The sequence below is a fragment of the Lissotriton vulgaris genome, chromosome 2_1, assembly GCF_964263255.1.
Source record: "Lissotriton vulgaris chromosome 2_1, aLisVul1.2, whole genome shotgun sequence".
In the NCBI taxonomy this organism is placed as follows: domain Eukaryota; kingdom Metazoa; phylum Chordata; class Amphibia; order Caudata; family Salamandridae; genus Lissotriton; species Lissotriton vulgaris.
In genome coordinates this window covers 60,277,480-60,300,368 of record NC_141687.1, presented here as the reverse complement: position 1 = coordinate 60,300,368, position 22,889 = coordinate 60,277,480, and the positions used below count along the sequence as shown (strand labels likewise).

At 44.3% G+C, this 22,889-nt stretch overlaps 1 protein-coding gene across 2 annotated transcripts in view; it reads right to left on the bottom strand.

The window, feature by feature from the left end:
* Positions 1-18,562: 18,562 nt before the first annotated feature.
* USP37 (ubiquitin specific peptidase 37) overlaps positions 18,563-22,889 on the bottom strand; it is a 391,659-nt gene continuing 387,332 nt past the window's right edge. For both annotated transcript variants that reach the window (XM_086954456.1, XM_086954457.1), the window contains exon 24: positions 18,563-20,901. In XM_086954456.1, the coding sequence (XP_086810582.1) occupies positions 20,814-20,901 (88 nt within the window). In that variant the 3' untranslated portion in view covers positions 18,563-20,813. The remainder of the gene's footprint in view (positions 20,902-22,889) is intronic.

The following is a 22,889-nucleotide window of genomic DNA, read 5'->3' as shown; positions in this document are numbered from 1 at the left end:
AAAAAAACGATGGATTTGGGCCCAGATCTTTTGACTGGGTTGAATGTGTGACATTGATCCACATTCGGTCCATCACTTGTTTTGTTTGCAATACCGCCATAAGTGCGCTGGGGATGCTCAGACGTGGGTCCCAGGCACTCCACACCACTGGAGTCAAGCTAGCCGGGCTGATGAGAGGTGTTACCTCGAAACCGGTCCGGTCCTCGGATGCTTGATTCCGTTCTGGGAAGGACATGGCTTTTGTAGTTCGGACTGGACTGTTCCCATGGGGCACAGGGTCAGAGCTGATTTGCATATCGCCATTGTCTAACCCAGGGTGGTGTGGAGTGCAAAAAAACTATGGATTTGGGCCCAGATCTTTTGACTGGGTTGAATGTGTGACATTGATCCACATTCGGTCCATCACCTGTTTTGTTTGCAATACCGCCATAAGTGCGCTGGGGATGCTCAGACGTGGGTCCCAGGCACTCCACACCACTGGAGTCAAGCTAGCCGGGCTGATGAGAGGTGTTACCTCGAAACCGGTCCGGTCCTCGGATGCTTGATTCCGTTCTGGGAAGGACATGGCTTTTGTAGTTCGGACTGGACTGTTCCCATGGGGCACAGGGTCAGAGCTGATTTGCATATCGCCATTGTCTAACCCAGGGTGGTGTGGAGTGCAAAAAAACGATGGATTTGGGCCCAGATCTTTTGACTGGGTTGAATGTGTGACATTGATCCACATTCGGTCCATCACCTGTTTTGTTTGCAATACCGCCATAAGTGCGCTGGGGATGCTCAGACGTGGGTCCCAGGCACTCCACACCACTGGAGTCAAGCTAGCCGGGCTGATGAGAGGTGTTACCTCGAAACCAGTCCGGTCCTCGGATGCTTGATTCCGTTCTGGGAAGGACATGGCTTTTGTAGTTCGGACTGGACTGTTCCCATGGGGCACAGGGTCAGAGCTGATTTGCATATCGCCATTGTCTAACCCAGGGTGGTGTGGAGTGCAAAAAAACGATGGATTTGGGCCCAGATCTTTTGACTGGGTTGAATGTGTGACATTGATCCACATTCGGTCCATCACCTGTTTTGTTTGCAATACCGCCATAAGTGCGCTGGGGATGCTCAGACGTGGGTCCCAGGCACTCCACACCACTGGAGTCAAGCTAGCCGGGCTGATGAGAGGTGTTACCTCGAAACCGGTCCGGTCCTCGGATGCTTGATTCCGTTCTGGGAAGGACATGGCTTTTGTAGTTCGGACTGGACTGTTCCCATGGGGCACAGGGTCAGAGCTGATTTGCATATCGCCATTGTCTAACCCAGGGTGGTGTGGAGTGCAAAAAAACGATGGATTTGGGCCCAGATCTTTTGACTGGGTTGAATGTGTGACATTGATCCACATTCGGTCCATCACCTGTTTTGTTTAAAACTAATTGCTAGTAATAATAGTGAAAAACGTTGTAAGCAACCCTATGACTACAAAGGTGGAATTACTCGTTTGTTTCAAAGTGAAGACCCAGGGCCCGCCGAGAAGAAATCACCCGTAAGCTGTCCTACGCAGTCCGACCCTGAACGGAAAACTCAAATTAATTATCTGTGCGCCGGAACACAGCGCGTAAGTCAAATTTGTGGTTGCTGTGGGAGTTAGCTGGAAGTGAACTACGTTACATGCATTCCTAGCAGCAGCCGCATAGTGGTTATTCCTTCGTGCCGCAGTAGCCCTCGACAAAGTCCTCTAGGGGCCATTTTACCATTCTCATGTGTAGTCTTCATTAAATGAAGACAATGAAAGGTTTGTATTTTAGGGTTAAAGGCGGCAACGTTTCACCGTGGTCTTGAAGCAGTTGTTGCCTTTTTAAATCCTTTGTTCATATTCTTCCCAGTCTGAACAGAAAAGAAAGGAGAGACGACCTGTGTCGACTATTATTTATGCTCTTTCCACCAACTGTCTTGTTCCTAGAGTTGCTTGTTTTATATTGAATGAATGGGAGTATTGTGTATGTGAGGGAGTTGGGAGTATTGATTTGCGCTACAGTTGTTTACACCCTATTAAGACATATAGGGGATATGTATTCAGGGATTTTATATATTGGTTGGGGAGGGATGAGGGGAGGGGGTTAACGTAATTGGGAAATGCACAAATTGTTGGTGCAGTGTCTACCCGGGTGGGAGGAGGGTTGGCGGGTAGTGAAAACGTTACAGAAGAAGAATATTACGTTTTTAACAGCGGTAACGGTGGCGGATCATAGAGGGGAAAAGACAGGGTTGGGGACCGCCAGACATCTACATGGGACAATTTAAGATAACGTGGAATTTGAGGGGCCTAAATCTGTACATGAAGGGATACCGGGAAGGGGCACGAATTGCTATGCAGCAAGACACCCATTTACTAGATCCCGAAATCCAGATATTACATAAGAAATGGAGAGGCCATCACAGATGACAGCAGCTTCTTTCTGGAGATTGAAAAACTTCTTATGGCATACACATTATCTGGGCAGGAGACTAACTGCATAGTTGACAGTAACAGCTAGGCACCCCCCAAAACTGCATTCTAAGCCCAACATGATGACGGCATTGCAGCAAGTGAGGAGTCGTCTGCAATGTGTAGATGTTTGGCGAGAGACACACCTGTAGGTGCAGGGTTACATCGGTTATACCCCGGCGCGGGTGGTTCTCAGTAGGTTAGCTAGATTCCTCCTCTCCAGTGAGGCCACACCGTCCACCATACAGACCTGTATCCTTAGCGGCTCCTCGCAGACCATGCCCCTGTCTTGCTTGAATGGGGCCCAATTCTGATTAGACCAAGACTGCCTATATGGCTGCTACTTTGATTCTGAATGCATCAACCATATTATACATATGAAGTATTGATATTAGGCACCTTTCGAATTCATGTTAGGAACCTGATGTGATTGCATGCGAGACTGATTTTTAATAATAGGTTGACAGTTCTATTGGTAAATGAGACAAGCGTGTGTTGGACTTTCTGTGGATCACAGGCTGCAATTTATACGTAGTTCATAAGAAGCATGCCATTTCTAATTTGTCATTGAGTCCTGATGGTGCTAAAGTTTGCAATTTCTTTATTAAGAAGACTTCTCGTTGGAGCAGAATTTTGGAGTTGTCAAATCCAGGCCTTTGTGGTACTAGTTCAATTATTTGGAACTTTGCGCGATTGAGTGGCGATATTCTGACCAATGTGTTGCTAGCGGTGATGTAGTGCTCTTGTTCCGTATTCTGCTCTTTGTTCTGAGAGCCTTATTTTTATTTTCCTCTCAGTTTTGCCTACATATAGAAGTCCACAAGGGCATTTAATGATGTAGACCAAATGTTCTGAGTCACAATTCGCTGTGTGTCATAATTGACTTTTTTCTCCAGTTCTTGGGTGAAATAGTATATTCCTTATGATGGCATTATTACAATTCTTGCAATTCCAACATTTAGTTGTGCCTTTGAAGGAACTTTGTTTATCATGATGAGGTTGTCTGTTCCGTGTAGTGAGTAACTCTTTTAAATTTTGTGCTCGTTTATATGCAAAGAGCGGTTTATCCTTAAAAAGGGGTCCGAAATCACTTTGTTTCAAGTATTTCCCATCTTTTAAGAAAAATCTTTTTTATATCTCTTGACGCTGAAGAGTATTTTGACACAAATACCATTCGTTTGATCGATTGTTTTGGTTTCTTTTCAAGAAGTGAAGATCTTGCTATTGTGTTTACTTTTGATATTTGTGCATCCAATTGTTCTGTAGAGTATCCTCGTTCAATATTTCTTTGCTTTTGTTCTTGATCGCAAATGCTCTGTTCTGAAGAAATTCTGCTTATTCTCATGAATTGAGAGACCGGTAGGCTGTTAATCAGAGCTTTTGGGTGGAAGCTTTCGTGAAGTAATGCAGTGTTTTTGTCTGTAGGTTTCTTATACACGCTAGTGTAGATTTGATTTCCTTTTAATTCAACCATCACATCCAAGAATGGAATGGCATGTTTGACCATATGGTAGGTGAACTGTATTCTTGGGTCGACTTGATTTGCTGAGATTGTCGGCTAGAGAGTTTTGCACCCCCTTCACATGCTCCGCTCTGAGGGTTATGCTGTTTTGTATAACCCACTCCCACATCACTTGAGCCTCCTGCGAGAGGGTGAGAGATCTTGTCCCCCCTGCTTGTTGATGTAGAACATGCTGGTGGTATTGTCTGTACGCACTAGCACTGCGGAGTTTGCAATTCTCTGCAGGAACGCCTACAGAGACAGGAAAATGGCTCTTAACTCTAGACTGTTGATATGTCTCTGCCGAAATTGGTGAGACCATCGCCCTTGGATCTGGAGGTCCTGGAGATGACCTCCCCAACCTTCCATAGATGCGTACGTGGTCAGCATGAACTCCGAAAGGGTTTGGAGAAACGTGAGGCCCTGTGACAGATTGTTTTCTTTTGACCACCATTGAAGAGCTTGCCTCATTCTGGATGTCACCTTTATGCGATCGCCGAAAGACCCTCCTATTTGTCCCTATTGTTGGTGCAATTCTTCTTGCAGCGGCCACATCCTGAGTCTTGCCAATGGGACTAAGCTGATCGCTGAAGAGCACATCCCCAGAAGAGACGCATATGTTCGGACAGAAAGTTACTTTTTTGTTGAGATTAGTTTTGCTAGTTTTTGAAGTTTGTTCTGCCGTTCCCGAGACAAGAACGCCTTGCACTGTTGGGTGTCCAGTGAAGCTCCCAGAAAGGTTAACACCTGAAGGGGTTGCAGTTGTGATTTCTTTGCATTGAGGGTGAGCTCTAGGTTTGAGAATAGACGGAGGGAGCTTTTGACCGCTTGTCTTGTAGCCTGTTTTGATGGTCCTTTGAGCAGCCAGTCGTCGAGGTATGGGAAGACTTGTATTCCCTGCGACCTCAGTGCTGCAGAAACTGGGGCTAAACATTTGGTAAATATTCTTGGTGCCGATTTCAGCCCGAATGGGAGCACCTTGAAATGAAAGTGGACGCCAGCCAATGTGAATCGCAGGTATTTGCGATGTTTGGGGTGTATAGGGATATGAAAGTAAGCGTCTTTCAAGTCCAGAGAAGCCATAAAATCCCCTTCGTTGAAACAATTGAGCACATCTGTCAACGTCACCATGCGAAAACTTTGTTTCTTCAAGAATTTGTTGAGTTTGCGCAGATCCAAAAATCGGGCGCACTCTCCCGATTTCTTCTTTATGAGGAAGAAGCGAGAGTAGAATCCCTTTCCTTTTTGCGAGATGAGAATCTTCTCTATCGCATTCTTGCGAAACATGTTTATGGCTTCGTTGAACAGTAAGTGAAGACGAGGGGGACCCTTGGGCGGGGTTGTAGGCGGTTTCTTTAAGAACTCCAGAGTGTGCCCTTTTTCTACTAGGTCGAGGACCCACTGATCCGATGTAATGTTCCGCCATTGCTGGTAAAAGGCAAAGATCTTTGCGCCCACAGGGAGGGGAGGATGTTGGACTGGCGTCCGGCATAGCTCATTGACGTTTGTTAGAATCTCATCCCCGAATATTTGATCTTCGTCTTCCTCCCTGACGAGAGAATTTGCTGGAGGGAGATTGCCTGTATGAATACTGGTAATACGGCTGGTTGTACTGAGACTGGTATTGCCTGTTCTGTTGGTTGTGGTAATTTCCCCTAGATGACGAACCACGACCCCTTGCCCCTCTAAAAGAGCCTCTCTTATATTGCATGGTACCAAGTGATTTTGCGGTGTCTGTATCCGTTTTGATGGTAAGTAAGGCATCATCTATGTGCTTACCAAAGAGTGAATCCCCGTCGTAAGCCATATCTAGGATCTTTGTTTGAACTTCCGGTCTGAGGGAGGTTGCTCTGAGCCAGCCCTGTCGTCTGAGGACCGCAGCACCTGATAACTGTCTAAAGTTAGTGTTAGTGATGTCTAGGGCGCAGTCTATTATTTCTGATGCCGCCCTCTCGCCTTCAAGCACTATTTTATGTGCTTCCTGCTGACGATCTTCCAGTATCAGATCTATGAATTCTGACCGATCCGTCCACATCTGTCGGTCATAGCGGGTAAGGATTGCCAAGGAATTCGCTTCTTTAATGGAAGCTGCAGCATTGTTGGAGAACTTTTTTCCTATAAGATCCAATCTCTTGCCCTCTTTGTCCGGTGGTGTTGATTGGAGTGGATGGATTCTTGGACCACTATTGAGCAGCTTGAGATATTACAGAGTCCGGACGTGGACGGCCCACCAGACCAGATGGAGTTTCTGGCGGTGCTCTATACTTTCTCAATACGAGGAAGGACTGCAGGGATAGAAGCGGGCATCCTCATTATCTTAAGACCTTCCTTCCATATGAAATCTATAATGGGTATAGCCCTGGTGACCTTCCTATACCCTTCCTTAAAATAGTGTAAAAAGCAGTCCGACTGCTCAATAGTAACTGGCAGTTCAAATCTTGTAGCAGCGATTTGCATGATATTGTGAAAGCCGCCAATTTCCTCCGGTGGAGAATCCGAGGTTTGCAGCAAGGGAGGTGAAGGCATGGGGATTATGTATTTATCCCATGGATCTTCAGGTGTGTTGTCATTAGGCAGCTGGCCTTCCTCTCTACCATCTTCATCTGAAGAGGAAGTATCCTGATCTTCTTGAGGTGTGGGGTCCACAGTGTGTCTTGGCGACACTGGAGCCTGCAGTGTTGGAGGCCTGGGTACGTCTGCTGGTACCGAAGGCACCGCTGGCGTGGACGGTGTAGGCGGGAACCTTTGGCGATAGTCTGCCAACATGGCCTGTAAGTCCTGAACCAAAGAAGGAGGTAGATGACCCGTCTCCCCCGAACGTGGAGCTCTGTATGGTTGCCTATAGAAAGGTGTAGACAAATGCTCCTGATAGGAATGCACCTGCATAACCTCATCTTCATCCTCTTCCTGGCATTTGATTTGTAATTCTGATGGATGGCATGCAATCCCAAAAGGACCTCATCTCAATCATCCTCATCCGATTCCTCTACATATGTTTCCAAAATGTGCAATGGTAGTAGCGGGGAAATATTAGAGTCGTCCTGCCTATGATACTGGGGTGAATGTATGACATTGTTCTGCATTCTGTCCATCAACTGTGGTTTTTGCATTTGTCACCCCGAGTGGGATGGGTATGCTCAGACGTGAGCCCCATGCTCTCCACACCACTGGATTCAAGCAAGCCGGGCTGAAGACGGCTGGAATGCCAGAAACCGGTCCTCTGAAGCTTGTTTCCGGTCCAGGGAAGGCATGGCTTGGCAGTTCGTGCTGGACTGTTCCCATGAGGCACAGGGTCAGACTTATTTGCATATGGCCATGTCTGAACTGGGGTGGTGTGGAGTGCAAAAAAACGATGGATTTAGGCCCAGATCTCTATACTGGGGTGAATGTATGACATTGTTCTGCATTCTGTCCAACAACTGTAGTTTTTGCATTTGTCACCCAGAGTGGGATGGGTATGCTCAGGCGTGAGTTCCATGCTCTCCACACCACTGGATTCAAGCAAGCCAGGCTGAAGATGGCTGGAATGCCAGAAACCGGTCCTCGGAAGCTTGTTTCCGGTCCAGGGAAGGCATGGCTTGGCAGTTCTGGCTGAACTGTTCCCATGAGGCACAGGGTCAGACTGATTTGCATATGGCCATGTCTGAACTGGGGTGGTGTGCAGTGGAAAAAAACGATGGATTTAGGCCCAGATCTCTGTACTGGGGTGAATGTATGACATTGTTCTGCATTCTGTCCATCAACTGTGGTTTTTGCATATGATAGGTCTTCAACTGAAAGTGAGTGTATGCCACTCTTGCAGGTGGCGTCTTGGTAATAACTGGACTCTTCATCGATTCCGGCGTCTTGATAAGATGCGCTGGAGGCACCTGGCTCATTGATGGAATTGCCGTAGACAAGCTCGTCGTCGAGGGGGATCGTCGACGGTGGTACTGTCGACAGGACTGCAGTCGACGGGGCTGACGTCGACGGGAGTGCCGTCGACTGAGCTGAAGTCGACAGATCCGCCATCGACGGGGCTGAAGTCGACGGATTCTTCGTCGACGGGCTCTTCGTCGTCGATGACTTCGACGTAGATGGTGCTTTCGTCGACGATGACTTAGTCAACGATGGAGTAGTCGTCGATGATGATTTTGAGGAAACTGAAGAAATGTCCTTAGCCCCAGAAGATTTCTTTGAGGAAACCTTGGATGACACAATAGGTGAGGTGATAGAAGTCGTAGCAGAAGAGCTTGAGGTGGCAGAAGACACAGATACTGTGTGAGAAGACACCGGAGAGACAGTTTTTGCCTGGGCTTTACTCACAATTTTAGCTGAAGATCCTTAAGATGGAGATCCAAGAGGAGGAGACGATGACCTCCTTGTGGGTTCTGTAGCTCTATGAGAAGATTTGAGATGTTTCTTCCTCTCAGGAGAAGATCTCTTTTGCTGGAATTAGACGCTCTGTCCTCATCATCTGTAGAAGATGATTTGAGCCATAGAAGAACCTTTGCCTCCCTGTCCCTGATGGTCTTGGCAGGGAAGGTGCGGCCAATCCTGCAATCCTTCACAATGTGAGTGGGATGCAGTCTAAGTGATGATCATCTATATGGACCCTCTTTTTATCACAGGTCCTGCAGGCCTTGAAAAGGGCTTTCTTCTCAGACATTCTGAAGAGAAAAGTTGAAAACTGAGTAGGCACTCAGGGAGACTCCCTTCCACACGACGTGCGGTGAAAATCTGAGGAGAACTGCCTCTGCTGGGAAGGTTCTAGAGGGTGCTGACAGCTGATTGGTTGGTACTCCTTTTCATATAATGAGGTAGATAGGCTGCTAAGTTTTGGGCCCTTTGAGGCCTATAGTCTTGCCAGCCTACTACAAAAATGTTCTAAGGCACTGCTTTTGTATATATTATTACCATGGGACTCTCGCCTCGGCGACGGGGAATGATTCAGACATGTGAATCTATGAAAGATACCCCAATACTGGATAAAATGTGATGACCAGTGCAGAATTCATGTCTTGAGACGGCTTTCCTGAGCATTTGCAATATCTACTAATATTACTTGACATCACATAGGGCATATCTTCTCCTGCAGATATGTCCTTACATATACTATAATGCACCCTACCTTAGGGTTCTAAGGCTTGCTGTAAGGGTGACTTGCATATAGTACAAGCAGTGCACTTAGGCCTGGCACAGGGTGAGTGTGCCATGTCAAGTTTTCAGAATGGTTTGCACCATTTTATGTATGGGTCCCTTAGCGTGGCACAATAGATGCTGCAGTCCTTAGGGACAGACTTTGTGCCCAAGGTACCATTTACTAGGGTCTTATAGGGTTGCTAAGGTCCTTTTCAATCAGGGATCAATTAGACTAACTTGTTTTAGGGGACAGAGCACTAACACTGTGCACAGTCAGGGTTGAAAACCAGCACCTGGTAGTAAATAATATAGGGCAAAAAGAGGTGTACAACTAACAAAATTCTATTTTCCTACAGTCATTGTGCTTGATAGGGAACCTGTACCGAAGTTGGTCCAGATCCAGGAAAGAAACCAGAGTGCCCAACTGGCACCAAGAGCAAATCTGCCGATGGAAGACCAGTTGAAAGGCTTCTTAGAGCACACCAGAGGGAACCGGTAACTTGCCTAAAAGTCACTGCATAGGTACACAGAACTCTTCAATTTGCTACAATGTTGCTAAAAGCCCTGAAGTTTCAGGTTGTAGCAGGACCAGGGTTGGAATCAACTTTCCAAGTGGAGCAGCTTAGGGAGGGAGACTGAGGGGTATTGAGGCACTCTGGCATCTTCTCATATCGAGAGTGGCAAGACAAGGCAGCCTTCCACCTGGACTTCTTGTGGTTTTTGTGACTTATCCAAGGATTTAGACAGCGATCTGCTGTGGAAACAGGGCCTTCCTTTGAACACCAACTTAACACCATGTGGAGTGTTGTGGTGCTTCACCACTAACTGCTTTGCTTCCCAATCCCAGATCGCGTTGAGGTGCATCATGGCGTAGTCAAAGCAAGCCTTGGAGTTGTGGTCCGATCCCAGGCAAAACGTGCTGGACACTCACAGGCATCTGTTTGCTACATATCCTATAAGATTTAAACCTGTAGACTTGGATGGTGATAATGTCTGCACACTGTACAGAAATGTTTTGAGAAATTTGAAAAGAAATAGACTCTGGATCCAAAACGGTTCACCCGTAAAAAAAGGAACTGATGACAGCACACATGTGCACCTACATAGGGTCCCACGCATCACTTCTGGAGTGATGGCAGCATGGAGCAGCACAGCACCACCTACTGCTTGAAATTTTCTCGAACCAGCCTCACAGCTGGGGAAATACTTAAAAAGTAAGGAATCTGCAGTTTAAAAGTCTTTCAGAACTGTCAACTTTTTGATGGATTAGTTGGCAGTATAGCACCTACAACATAAAAGCAATTAGCAAACAGTTAATGGCCGTTGAAAAAACAAAGCATCCTTTTAAGCAGCTGAATACATTAGAGGAGGGTTAAAGGTCACTTTCAAAAATTTGCTACATTAACAGGCAATGAGAAATGTATATACTATTACGCAACATGACAGGGGTCTGCATCAAACATTTCTCACGTATCGATGGTTTCAGTAGACTAGATAACCATCTTGCCCTTACGTATTCGCTGTGGGGAATCCTTTTCTGGGTATTATATTATGCAATGTAGTACAAGTAGCAAGAATCTTACTAGATTGCTTGCTTTGTGACCCACCACTATTATGCAGACATGAACAATAGTTACTTACCTGTAATCTGTGGTTCTCCAGTATTGGTGTCTTTCATAGATTCACATGCCTGAATCATTCCCTGTCGTCGGAGTGGGAGTCCCACAGTACATAAAAAAAGCAATAATATGCCATAAATATGTAGTAAATACCAATAGAAATAAACCAGGAAGTAAAGTAGCCCCTGCAACAGAAGGAAAAACTTCCACATCTGACTATCCTAGTCATTTTGTATAGTCCAAACTACAGCCAATCAGGCGCCAGCACCCACCAGAATGTTCTCCCCAGAGGCTCAGGCTCTCAGATTTTCTCGCAGGAGTGTAGGTAAAAACCCTTATAGCCTAAAAGCCTCTGAGGGGAGGTGGGCGGGTTGCATGTGAATCTATGAAAGACACCAATACTGGAGAACCACAGATTACAGGTAAGTAACTATTGTTCTTCTCCAGTATTAGGGGTGTCTTTCATAGATTCACATGCCTGAATCAGAGTAGCTAGCAGTACATATCCTTGCTGTGCAAACGCTAAAGAAGCCAAGCTGGTCAGCAAGTAACGCATATAACAATGCAAAGTGAAAATACACATATCGTATTAAGCATAACATAATGCAATCATGAAAATGTGTCAACATAACATAAGAAGCGTCTGACAGCAGAAAAACAAGGAGGTGGGAAACAGAGGCTCACCTTAGTGAAACAGATTCCGTAGAACAGCTCGACCCACAGAAGTATCAGCCTCGCTGATCGATTCTAGACAGTAATGTCTGGTAACGGTATGGAGACTAGCCCAAGTAGCCGCTTTGCAGATCTGCTGAAGAGGGACTCCAGGCGCTGACAGTAAAGGTCTCCCAGCCTGTGCATGGCAAAAGGCAATGGCAGCAGAGATCCATCTTGAAATAGTCTGTTTTTAAACTGCCTGCCCCTTTACGAATCGCACCGTAGGTAATGAACAACTGGTCAGAAGTGCGTGGAGCAGATGTTCTTTGTAGGTAGAATTTAAGATATCTTCTAATGTCCAGCGAGTGTAACGCTCTTTCCGCAGGTGTTTGCGGGTCTGGAAAGAACGATCTAAGAACAATAGGTTGGTTTGAGATGGAAATCCGAAGGTACTTTTGGAATGTATTTTGGATTTGTGCGAAGTATCACAGAGTCACTAGTGAATTGCAGGAAAGGATGGTTCACAGTGAAAGCTTGGATATCACTAACCCTTCGGGAGGATGTTAACACCAAGAGCAATGATACTTTCCACGAAAGGTACTTCAGGTCGGCCTTGTGGATGGGCTCGAATGGATGACGCATGAGTTGAGCTAGGACCACATTTAGATGCCATGAAGGAGGCGGACGGCGTACAGGAGGGAACATTCTAAAGAGGCCTCTGAAGAATTGTTGGATAATCCTTGCTGAGTACAGAGAATTGGTCCCATCCTGTCGATATCTGGATATTGCAGCCAGAAACACCTTTAAAGTAGCATGAGACAGACTTGCTCGTGCTAACTGCAGGAAAAAAAGGAAGAATTTCCTCAGGTTTTGCTGAAAAAGGGTGAACCCCTGCTGAACGGCACCAGATGCAGAAGCGCTTCCATTTCAGACTATACGTCTTGATGGTAGCAGGCGCTCTAGCTTTGACAAACACCTCTTTACAGTCCTCCGGGATGTTTAGGTGTGCAAACTCACGGTGTTCAGGAGCCAGGCCGCTAATTTCAGAGATGCTGGGTCCGGATAGAAGACTTGTCCTTCCTGAATGCTGAGCAAGTTCGGAATTGGATGTAACTGAATTGGCTTGCACTCTGACAGTAGGAGGAGCTCTGTGAACCAATATTGGCGCGGCCATCTGGGCGCAATCAGAATGAGTCGGCAAGGCTCCTTCATCTTCCGCAGAACCTTGGGGACTAGTGGAATCGGTGGGAAAGCGTACGCAAACATCAGAGACCAATTGATGGAGAATGCATTCCCCAGAGAGTACTTGTGGGGATGCCAGCTTGCGAAGCTTTGGCATTTGCTGTTGGTACTTGTCCCATATAGATCTAGGTCTGGCCAACCCCACTGATGAAATATGTGTTCCACTGTCTGCTGGTGAAGCTCCCATTCGTGGGTGGTGGCCGTTGTTCTGCTGAGCGCGTCCGCGAGGACATTTTCTGTCCCCGGAACATGCACTGCTTGCAGATTTACATTGTGGTGAAGAGCCCATGTCCATAAAACTTGCGCCTCTTGAGACAGGAGAAGAGATCGCGTTCCCCCCCTGCTTGTTGACGTAGTGCATGCTTGTTGTGTTGTCTGTTCTTATCAACACAGTGGCATCATGAATAACAGCACAAAACGCCTTGAGTGCAAGAAAAATGGCTCTCAGTTCTAAACGGTTGATGTGCCATCGTTTTTGCTGCGCAGTCCATTTGCCGCTGATTGTGAGGCCTTGTAGATGAGCTCCCCAGCCCTCGAGAGACGCATCCGTAGTGATGGTTAGACTCTGTGCTTCTTGAAGGAACGCGCACCCCTGCCTAAGGTGACTCATCTGTGTCCACCAGAGAAGAGACTTCTTCATGAGCGGCGTGATGTGAATGAGGTCCTCGAAAGTGCCCGAAACCTGTTGCCACTGTAAAGTCAGTTCCTCCTGAAGCGGCCTCATTTGAAGCCGGCAATTTGGAAGTAATGGGATACAAGCCGATGCCATCCCTAGAAAAGACTTGTACAGTCGGACTGAAGCTGATTTTCTTTGCATCAGATCTTGTGCTAGCTGACTTATCTTCATCTGTCTCTCCTTTGAGATGAAGGCTCTGAGTTTTTGAGTGTCTGGAGTCGCACCTAAGAATGCCCTTCTTTGAGACGATTGCATTTGGGATTTGTCGAAGTTGATGGTCAGGCCTAGAGACTGGAATAGGTGTAGGCATTGCTGTAGGTGTCGATGAACGGTTTCGTGAGAACTGGCCTTTATAAGGCAGTCGTCCAGATATGGGAAAATTTGTATTCCCTCCAGCCGGAGGTGCGCAGCCACTGGAGCTAAAACCTTTGTAAATACTCTTGGAGCTGACCGCAGACCAAAAGGAAGGACCTTGAATTGGTAGTCCCTGCCAGCCACCCTGAAGCGAAGAAATTTCCTGTGGCGAGGTAGAATGGGAATGTGGAAATATGCATCCTGGAGATCTAAGGTGACCATGCAATCTCCTGCTGCTAGAAGATGCAATATTTCCTGAAGCGACAACATCTGGAATGTTAACTTCCTTAGATATTTGTTCAAAGCGCGAAGATCGAGGATCGGGCGCCATTCCCCGTTCTTCTTTTTTATCAGGAAGAACCTGGAGTAAAACCCCATTCCTCTCATCTTCTGAGGGACGCTCTCTATCGCTCCTTTTCGTATCATCTCTTTGATTTGGGTAAACAGCTCCTTTAGGTGAGCTGGAGGTGGTCCTTTTGGCGGAAAATTTGGAGGGAATTTTTCGAATTCTAGGGCATGGCCCCTGGCCACAATATCCAGGACCCATTTGTCTGTTGTTATAGACTGCCAGTTGGAGTAAAATTGTGATTACCTTCGTAGACGGCGTGGAGCCAGTCGAGGAGCTCGTCGACTTTCTTTTTCGTCTGCAGTAAAGCCTTCAGAGGAGTCGACGACGAGGCGTCTACGACGGACGTCGACGATACAGGCCTCACAGAGACAAATACCATAGTTGGAGACGACGTAGACGATGACATAACCATACGAGGTTTAGGAGAGGAAAAAGTTACCGTCGATGTCACTGTAGTCGTCGTTCTCGTCGACGAGGAGGTGGAAGTGGACATCGTCGTTAGAGGAGATGGCCAATTCCTCTCAGATGATTGAGGAATCTTGATTGTTGTTCCTTTTTTAAGGTCAGAAGCACTCTCCATGCCCTTGCTTGAGGGGACAGCCTTGGATGTTGAAGGCTTATCCAGTCCCTTAGAAGGTGGTTGTTTTTTGGTCACTTTTGCCTTAGGTGAAGACATTCCTTCAGGGGCAGGCCTCTTCCTAGAGGCTGTAGTTGAACCAGAGGCAATGCTGCCCACCTCAGAAGCAGGATTAGAAGAATCCTTCAGCCTCTTCAACCACAGAAGTAAACGACCCTCTCTATCCCCGAGAGTCTTTTGAGGCATGGTCCTGCAGATCTTACAGTCAGAGGCCTGATGATCTGGGTATAGGCAATGGATACTCTTTTTATGTGGATCTTTCTAAAACAGCCGAAGCTTACTGCAACAATCACAGGCTCTGAAGAGAGACTTCTTAGAAGACATCCTTAAAAATAGTTCAAATTGAAGTAGAATGAAGAAAACTGAGCAGAGCTCAGGGAGACTCCCTTACACACGACATGCAGTAGAAAATCTGAGAGCCTGAGCCTCTGGGGAGAACATTCTGGTGGGTGCTGGCACCTGATTGGCTGTAGTTTGGACTATACAAAATGACTAGGATAGTCATAGATGTGGAAGTTTTTCCTTCTGTAGCAGGGGCTACTTTACTTCCTGGTTTATTTCTATTGGTATTTACTACATATTTATGGCATATTATTGCTTTTTTATGTACCGTGGGACTCCCACTCCGACAACAGGGAGTGATTCAGGCACGTGAATCTATGAAAGACACCCCTAACACTGGAGAACTTAATTTTCCCTTCAGAAGTCCAAATGTTCGCTCTACTACAGAGCACGTTAGTTTGTGGGCATTCATTTATCTTCTGTCACTGTGGGTGACTGGGTTTAGATATGGTATTAAAATCCACGGGCTGAAAGCATCAACACGGTCACCTATTGTAGGAAAGTGCCCCTATTTGAATGTCTACCGCCTAACTTTTTGCCAGATACCTGATGCTAACTTGACTGAGTGTGCCCTGGGTCCCTCCCAATCAGGTCCCCAGGGCCTGTGTTCTTTCCCAAAACTGTACCTTTGTTTCAACAATCGGCACACCTCTGGGCCACTTGTAAGTCCTTTTTAATTCGTACCCCCTGCTAACAAAGGCCTTGTGACCAGAGAGGGCCTTGGAGGGCTACAGCATGTATTTTGCCACCCTCAGAGACCCCTCACCTTAGCACCCACACATTGCCATTGTAGGCTGCATATTGTGGTGCAGACCAAGCTGAACAGTAGACTTTGACCAAATACTTGTGTACCAGGCCCACCACCACTGCCTGTAGCATGGATAAATCACTGCTCTAGAAGGCCTCTCAGCCCTAAGGCAGGGTGCACCATACCACTGGTGAGGGCATAGCTGCCCGAGCAATATGCCCCCCTAAAGAGTGTGCCGTTCATAGACATTGTAAGTGCAACAAAGCCATTTTGAGTACATCAGCTGGGTGTTTGTCAACACAAACTCCACAGCTCCATATTGGCTTTAAACTGAGAAGTATGGTACCCAATTTCTCAGCATAATAAACCCACACTGAGGGTATATGACCAATTTCTAGTGCATTGGCCGACTGGTCCCCACCAGCCCACCACCAGACAGGTTTCTGACCTCATGTAGTGAGAGCCTTTGTGCTCGGAGGTCAAAAACCAAGCCTGCTCTGAGTGGAGGTGCTTCACACCTCCCCCCTGACAGGAACAGAAACACTTAACGGTGAGCCTCAAAGATTCTCACCTGGTTATGTGCTCATTTGGGCGCTCCAACTAGTGGACATGCCCGCCTTCCTGTTCAAACCCCATTTATGGCAAAAGGACATTCCGGAAATCTTGTAAGCAGAGTAGGAGCGTCCACCTTAGCCTGTCAAACCCCTAGGGTCACCAGGAACTGAGGCGAACCCCTCTTAGAAATTCTCATCTTGAATTAGAGACTTAGGCCCAATAAGAACAGGGATGTGCCCCAGTCTCTGGAGGGAGTGCCCAAAGGGTGTTGTCACACTAGGGGACAGTAGCCGTTCTGTTTCTGTATTGAAAATCCTTTTATGTACATGTAAAGTATTAGTTAATGATATACTAACCTATTGGCAGTAATTTTAAGTACAGCACAAAGTCTACTTACCTGTAATAGAGTACAACTTGGTTCCTAGAAATACAAGTAACTAAAGTAATATTTTTCTACAACCATTGGCCTTGAGCCAGTCATTGAGAGTGTGTTCCTGCCTTGTACGAGTATGTACACCAAATGCATTCACACTACCTTCTGATAAGCCTAACTGCTCAGCCCAGCTGCCATTAAATTAGGTAAGGTATTATCTACTTTAACCTCTGCCATACCTTTGGGGACTCACTGGACTCTGTGCAGACTATACCTCTTTTTTTGGTACAGTATATACAGAGCCAGCTTCCTACACCTATAAAACAAACATTTGGTATCAATACATCTTCAAGAACCCAGGCGTCTTATTTCTAAATATTTATTTATACACTCAAGAAACTATAAATCACCAAAACCTCCTATAAGCTGGACAACTGTAACTATCAAAAGTGGTACTATTTCTGCGATAAAGCATCACACACAACTGCATGTTTAACGATTGAATATTTGTCTTGCTTCTAAATACTCAGTGGCATAAAGCTGCCATCAATACAATCTGTGACGCAGCAAATGTGCTATGAAAAAAAATTTCATTTGGTTAGTTTTAAATCCTGTTGTGTGTTAGGAAAAATAGGGACTTTATTGTTTGATAACATAACATCTAGAGAATGCCTAAGAAATCTAGGTAAGGCACTTTGATGAACATCACTTAGTACTGCAAGAACATCCTGGTAATTAACAGAGGCTAAGAGGTGAAGTGAAGCATATTATTTGCACATAGGGGCCTGAATTAAGCTCACCAATTTAACTACCAAATCTATTTCTCAAGCATCTCCACTATTTGCTGAAGTAACATAATCCGGACCAAAAAAACCTTGGTCTCCTCCTCTGCAATCCAGCCAGTATACACATGCCCAGTGCCATCACATACAAATCTGCAACTTTGAATGACAGATGCATTTTGACCATGTTTATATAGGTTGCACATGTTTACCATCATATGGTGGAAAATAGCATGTGCAAAATGGCAATCCTATAAACAGTCTATATTTGTGCGTACTTGGTGTGTGTATATATACATAGGGATTGGCTAATTAAGAATCCCCAACCGATCGCAATATGGAGGTGGCAAATTAGGGAGCCACTATTTGATTTGTAAAATATAGTGACCGTATAGCCTTCCTTACATAGGAAAAAAGTTTTAAAGTCAGTAACCAGTTTGCAAGTGGTTACAGATGTATTAATCTTACAACCATCTGGCCATAACTAACAATACTATCAAGGAGAAAATTTTTCTCCTGGCACTTGTTGATGAGTCAATCCATTTGCGTCAATTATACCGTAAGCAAATGGCTCCTTTACCAAAGACTCTTCACAGTCATTGTAATTTTAATTTCTAGCAATATGGGCATGTTAATTCACACAGGAATAACGGCGCCTGACAAAAAAAAACGTAGTATTAGCAAACAAGTTATTCTTGCGTGCAACAGGTTGAGGGAAAACCCCTCAAAGTTGGGACCCGACGGTCCGAAGTGAATAATGTCAATTTCTATGCACACGCTTCCATGCAGATTGAAAGTTAATCAAATGTAGGTAAGTAGAGGAAGGCAAGTAATGTCTCTTGACATTTTTGTCTTTATCCAAGAAAACACAAAGTCCAGCCAACACGTGTTTCGTCGTTACGGTATTAAGCCTAGACTTCTTCAGGGCTATAACGTTTCAGATAAGGAATTCAATTCTTGAATAAAGACAAAGAAATACGTCAAGAGACATTACTTGCCTCCCTCTACTTACCTACATTTGATGAACTTCCATTCTACACAGACGCGTGTGCATAGGAATTGACATGAATTTTAATTTCTCATGGCCACACACTATCAAAATAAAACGTCTGTATGTGGCACATAGGAAAGAAAGGAGACACTTTTATGCATACTTTTCTATATAGCTTTTTATCATACAAAGTAGTCAATTACAATAACATCTGAATTCAAATCAATATTGAAGCACCATTGAGTTGGTAATGAAAATTAAACCACTAAATACCATACAAGTTGGCAGTTCAAAACAGTGGAGCAAACATTCTTAGCTTATTAATTCAATCTGCATCTTTTTGTCACACTCTCCAGTTAATGTTCGCAAAATGTAAAGTTACTTTGCACCCCTACCTAACCGGAAAACGCAACCTCATGGAAATTAACTACAGTGAAATAAGAATCTTACCAAATGGGTTTTTACCCCAGATATTGAAGGAGAGGATAAGAAAAAGCATCAATATACACAACTCAAGCAGAATTCAATACAAAAATGAAAAGGCAAACAATTTTTCACAGTACAGAGTAAAGACTGACAACTGATTTGGAACCTTGAGTTCGCATACATATAAATAATCCAATCTATTATCATATTAGATGCAGAAGACTCAGTTCGTTATATATTTAATAGTGTGATTCTGCTGTGCACAACTTTGATATTTCAAAGCTATTTCTACCAAAATCGGGCATTCTAGAGGTGACAATAGTCTTAAGACTGGGTTGCTAATTAGCCGTATAGCAACTTAAGCTAATGTTCAAGCAAGCACTATAAAAAGGTAGCCCTCTTTTGTAGCTAACTGTGAAACAGGGTTGTGTACCTGATTCACAACACTGCCACAGACATAACCACCATTTTCATTATTGTACAAATAGTACAACATTGCGGGAAATTTAAAGTTGGTGTGCACTTAAAATGAAGGAAAAGGTTCTATGACATCTCCTGTCGTACAAAAAGCACCTTCACACCATGGCAGATAGGCTCGGTAGGCTTATAAAGAAGTCACATAGTACCAGGGAACATCTTATGATGATCATTTCCACTTGCTCCACATCACACCTTTCTTTATTTGTGCAAAGTATTCTACTATAGGTCAAGTAGAACATACAATATTTGGTAAAGGTTCTGAAACCATATGCTTAAAAACAAACTGAATAAGTTAAAACTATTATGCATTTCCTCAGCAACCACAAAGATAGCAGAAGGGGCTGAGGGAAGACAGACCAGGGACACCATACAGTTGCAGCATTAAGTATTCATGAAGCATCTGATAACCTATGCATGAAAAAAAGCTTAGTAACACAATATGTATTATTAAGTCTTCAGGCAAATCCCTGTATCGAAAGGAATGCAACTGTGGTTGATATTTTGAAAGGAACTGAGCACTACATTCCTAGTGATGGATCTTTAAATTCCACCTTTTCCTGAACTGTCTCTCGACGTATATCCAAGGAGTGGTAGTGAAGGGGGTACCTACTCAATATCCAAATGTTCACCTTTCAAAAAACTGGCCATGAATTCAGTTAGTGTGCTTACATTAAACTTAAAGTTTGAACTCAAGTGTTTTGATATGCACATTTACAAAGAAATTAAAACAGACAGGAAACAAGCTAAAAATAAAAACATAGATATTCCAACCGTTTATCAAAATTAATTTGAGGACAAAAACATGAACAGTGCAAAAGAAATTTCAAAAAGAAACTATAAACATCTGTCAATATATACATATATATTTCTGTAAAGGACAATAATAGGAAATAGCATCTTAAAATATGTGACCAGGCGACAGGATACATTCCACAGCACCAAACATATGCTTCATATAGCTGTGCACAATGGCAGAGCGAAGTCCATTGGTGCCCTCTGTATGGCAGACTCCTTAATAGCAGTGCAAGTTCCAAGTGCGGTTCTTTGTGAAACTTGGGTGCGTGCCCAGTAAGGAGACGCAGAAACACTAGGGTGCAGAAATATTCTATTGCTTAAAATAGGCTCTCTGTTGGTGCAGCAGTTAAGAGTGCCAACTGATATGTAAACTCGCAATTTCCGTATTTCAGGCAAGATTGGTATCTGCCCTCGCTGTTCGATCACAACAGACTTTGGATAACAGTTCAAATGGTTTTGACTTTACCACTTCTCGTGACTTGTTAAGGCTGAATGCGAATGCTTGTAAAACAGAAGACATCGGATCCGGCTGTCATTCTGGCAAAGTCCACGGAGAAATAGTCCTGCCGTAGTCCATGGGGAAAACTCTTTAGACTTGAAGAATCTTCCACTATTTAGCTAGCAGAACTACTGTTTCCTCATCACTGAGTGTTTTTGTCTTTCATGTTCCAATCTTCTGTCGGAAGCTGGTGAAATGGCTTTCATAGTGGGGGTCTGATAGGTCGAGCAAGTTCCACACCAAGTGGCTGAGAATTCTTCTCAGCTTCCAGCAGCTCATCTAGTATATCTCTGAAAAGAGAAATTATACATTAGAATTCTGGTTAAAAGGGGTTACATTTATTCCTACACAATCCATACCACTATTATTATTATAATTGCATTCAATACAAACAATTCAAATTCTTTCATTCAACATTTTCGAGTAGTGAAGTACAGCTTAAGGGCAATTTTCAACCATTCATGTACAGAATATTCCAATAAATAAAACCATTTTCTTGGTCTGGCGTTCCTGAATGACAGCTGTAATCAAAGTTGTTCTTGCCTAGATTCACCAATTGAATATCACAGACTGAGCAAGATCCAGGAAACCCTTTTTAAACGTACGTGATATTTTCTCCTTCAGCACAGTTCTTGATTCATCCCTTAACTGCCAGGGTGCCTGCACACTCCTGAGACAGGTACTTTCTCAAATGTTCCCACGGATCTTGTACAACCATTTGGAGGGTCACGTCCCTTTAAATCTGTGGCTTGTGTTAATGTGTGTATGTAAATACACACACAATATATATATATATATATATATATATATATATATATATATATATATATATATTTTATATAGCTTTGCACGAAAAAAAACTGAAATTTGCACAAAAATGATGTACTGTATTGCGGAATTTGCACATAATGCAAAAATGCACAAATCAATATGTAAAATCATGTGTATAAACTTGTAAAAAGACCAATTGTAATTGGGTTTTATACAGATATAACAACTAAGATGTCACAAATGTAGCGTTTTGCACATAAATATGAGCACTGCCACTTTAAGATTGCATCACAGAAAAAGTGAAAAAAAAGTGAGAACTGTTGGCATTTAAAGAACCAGGTGACAACTTTCCGTGTCATGTGATCAAGGTACGTTGAGTACCGAAACGCGTAATGGCCGACAGCACAACAGCTAAACAAACAAAAATTCTTGGCACCAACGTGGGTCTGTGCTCCACGTTTTTTCTGGTAGGAAAGCGCAAGCAACCAGCTCGTTGGAGTGGTGTGATATATATACATACATACACATCTATACAGACACACGTATACATCCACGCACATCCACACATTTATATACATGCAAGCACACATGCATATACCTAAACCTCAAGGATGCACCTAGTACATCTTTTTAAAGAGTCTTTATGAAATATGAAATGTACTTACCTTCAGCAACTATCTTTCATGTGGATGACCAACTTTTAGATTTCTCCCATTTCGAATCATAACCTTTGGAATATCCCAGGAGCCAGACTGGATTCAGAAACTTAACAGCTCTACTATGCGGATATGGTGTCCTGGCGCCAGAAACACCCTTTTGACTTTACTGGAGCATAAAGCCCCACCCTGGCATCCGGATGTCCGTTTTCCATCCATTTTTTCTGTGCCGGAGGCGGAAAGGAAAAGAGCCATGGCAATTCTAGAAGGTGCAGAACCACAGTCTAACTCGCAACCCTTTTTTATAGTTGTGGTCTGTACCATCCTGAAAGGGGCGGTAGTAGCGATCAGAATAATTAGAAAGAGTATCCTCCCGAAAAATCATTATCGAAGGCAAGTATCTTTCTTCTGATGGATACTTTTATCTTCAGGTAAATCATCTTTTGAATAGACTCCCAAGTGTCCACCAGGATGGAGAGTCTGAAAAAAAGACCAGGAAATCTTGGGAGTTGAACATGCAAAAGGGCCATCCCTCCTTACTCTAAATCCAAGCAAAGGTACAAAGTAGGGACTGACATAACTTATCTGTGCCCACTGCAAAGCTTTATTGAGGAAAAGATTTTTTTTAAAAACACCCCGTCAGACAGTTTTGTCTGTAGACTATCGAGATTAAGGTGCCAACACAAGGTCACAAACTGTTACCAGCACCCAAAATAGAGACGACCTGGCTGAAGAAAGTCTGGCTACAAAGAGTAGGTCTACTACCTCCAATGACAAATCAAAACTGCTCCGATGCTGCAGTTTAATTTCTACACATGGAGGTATATGTTGTTGAGATAAGAGTGCAGGAC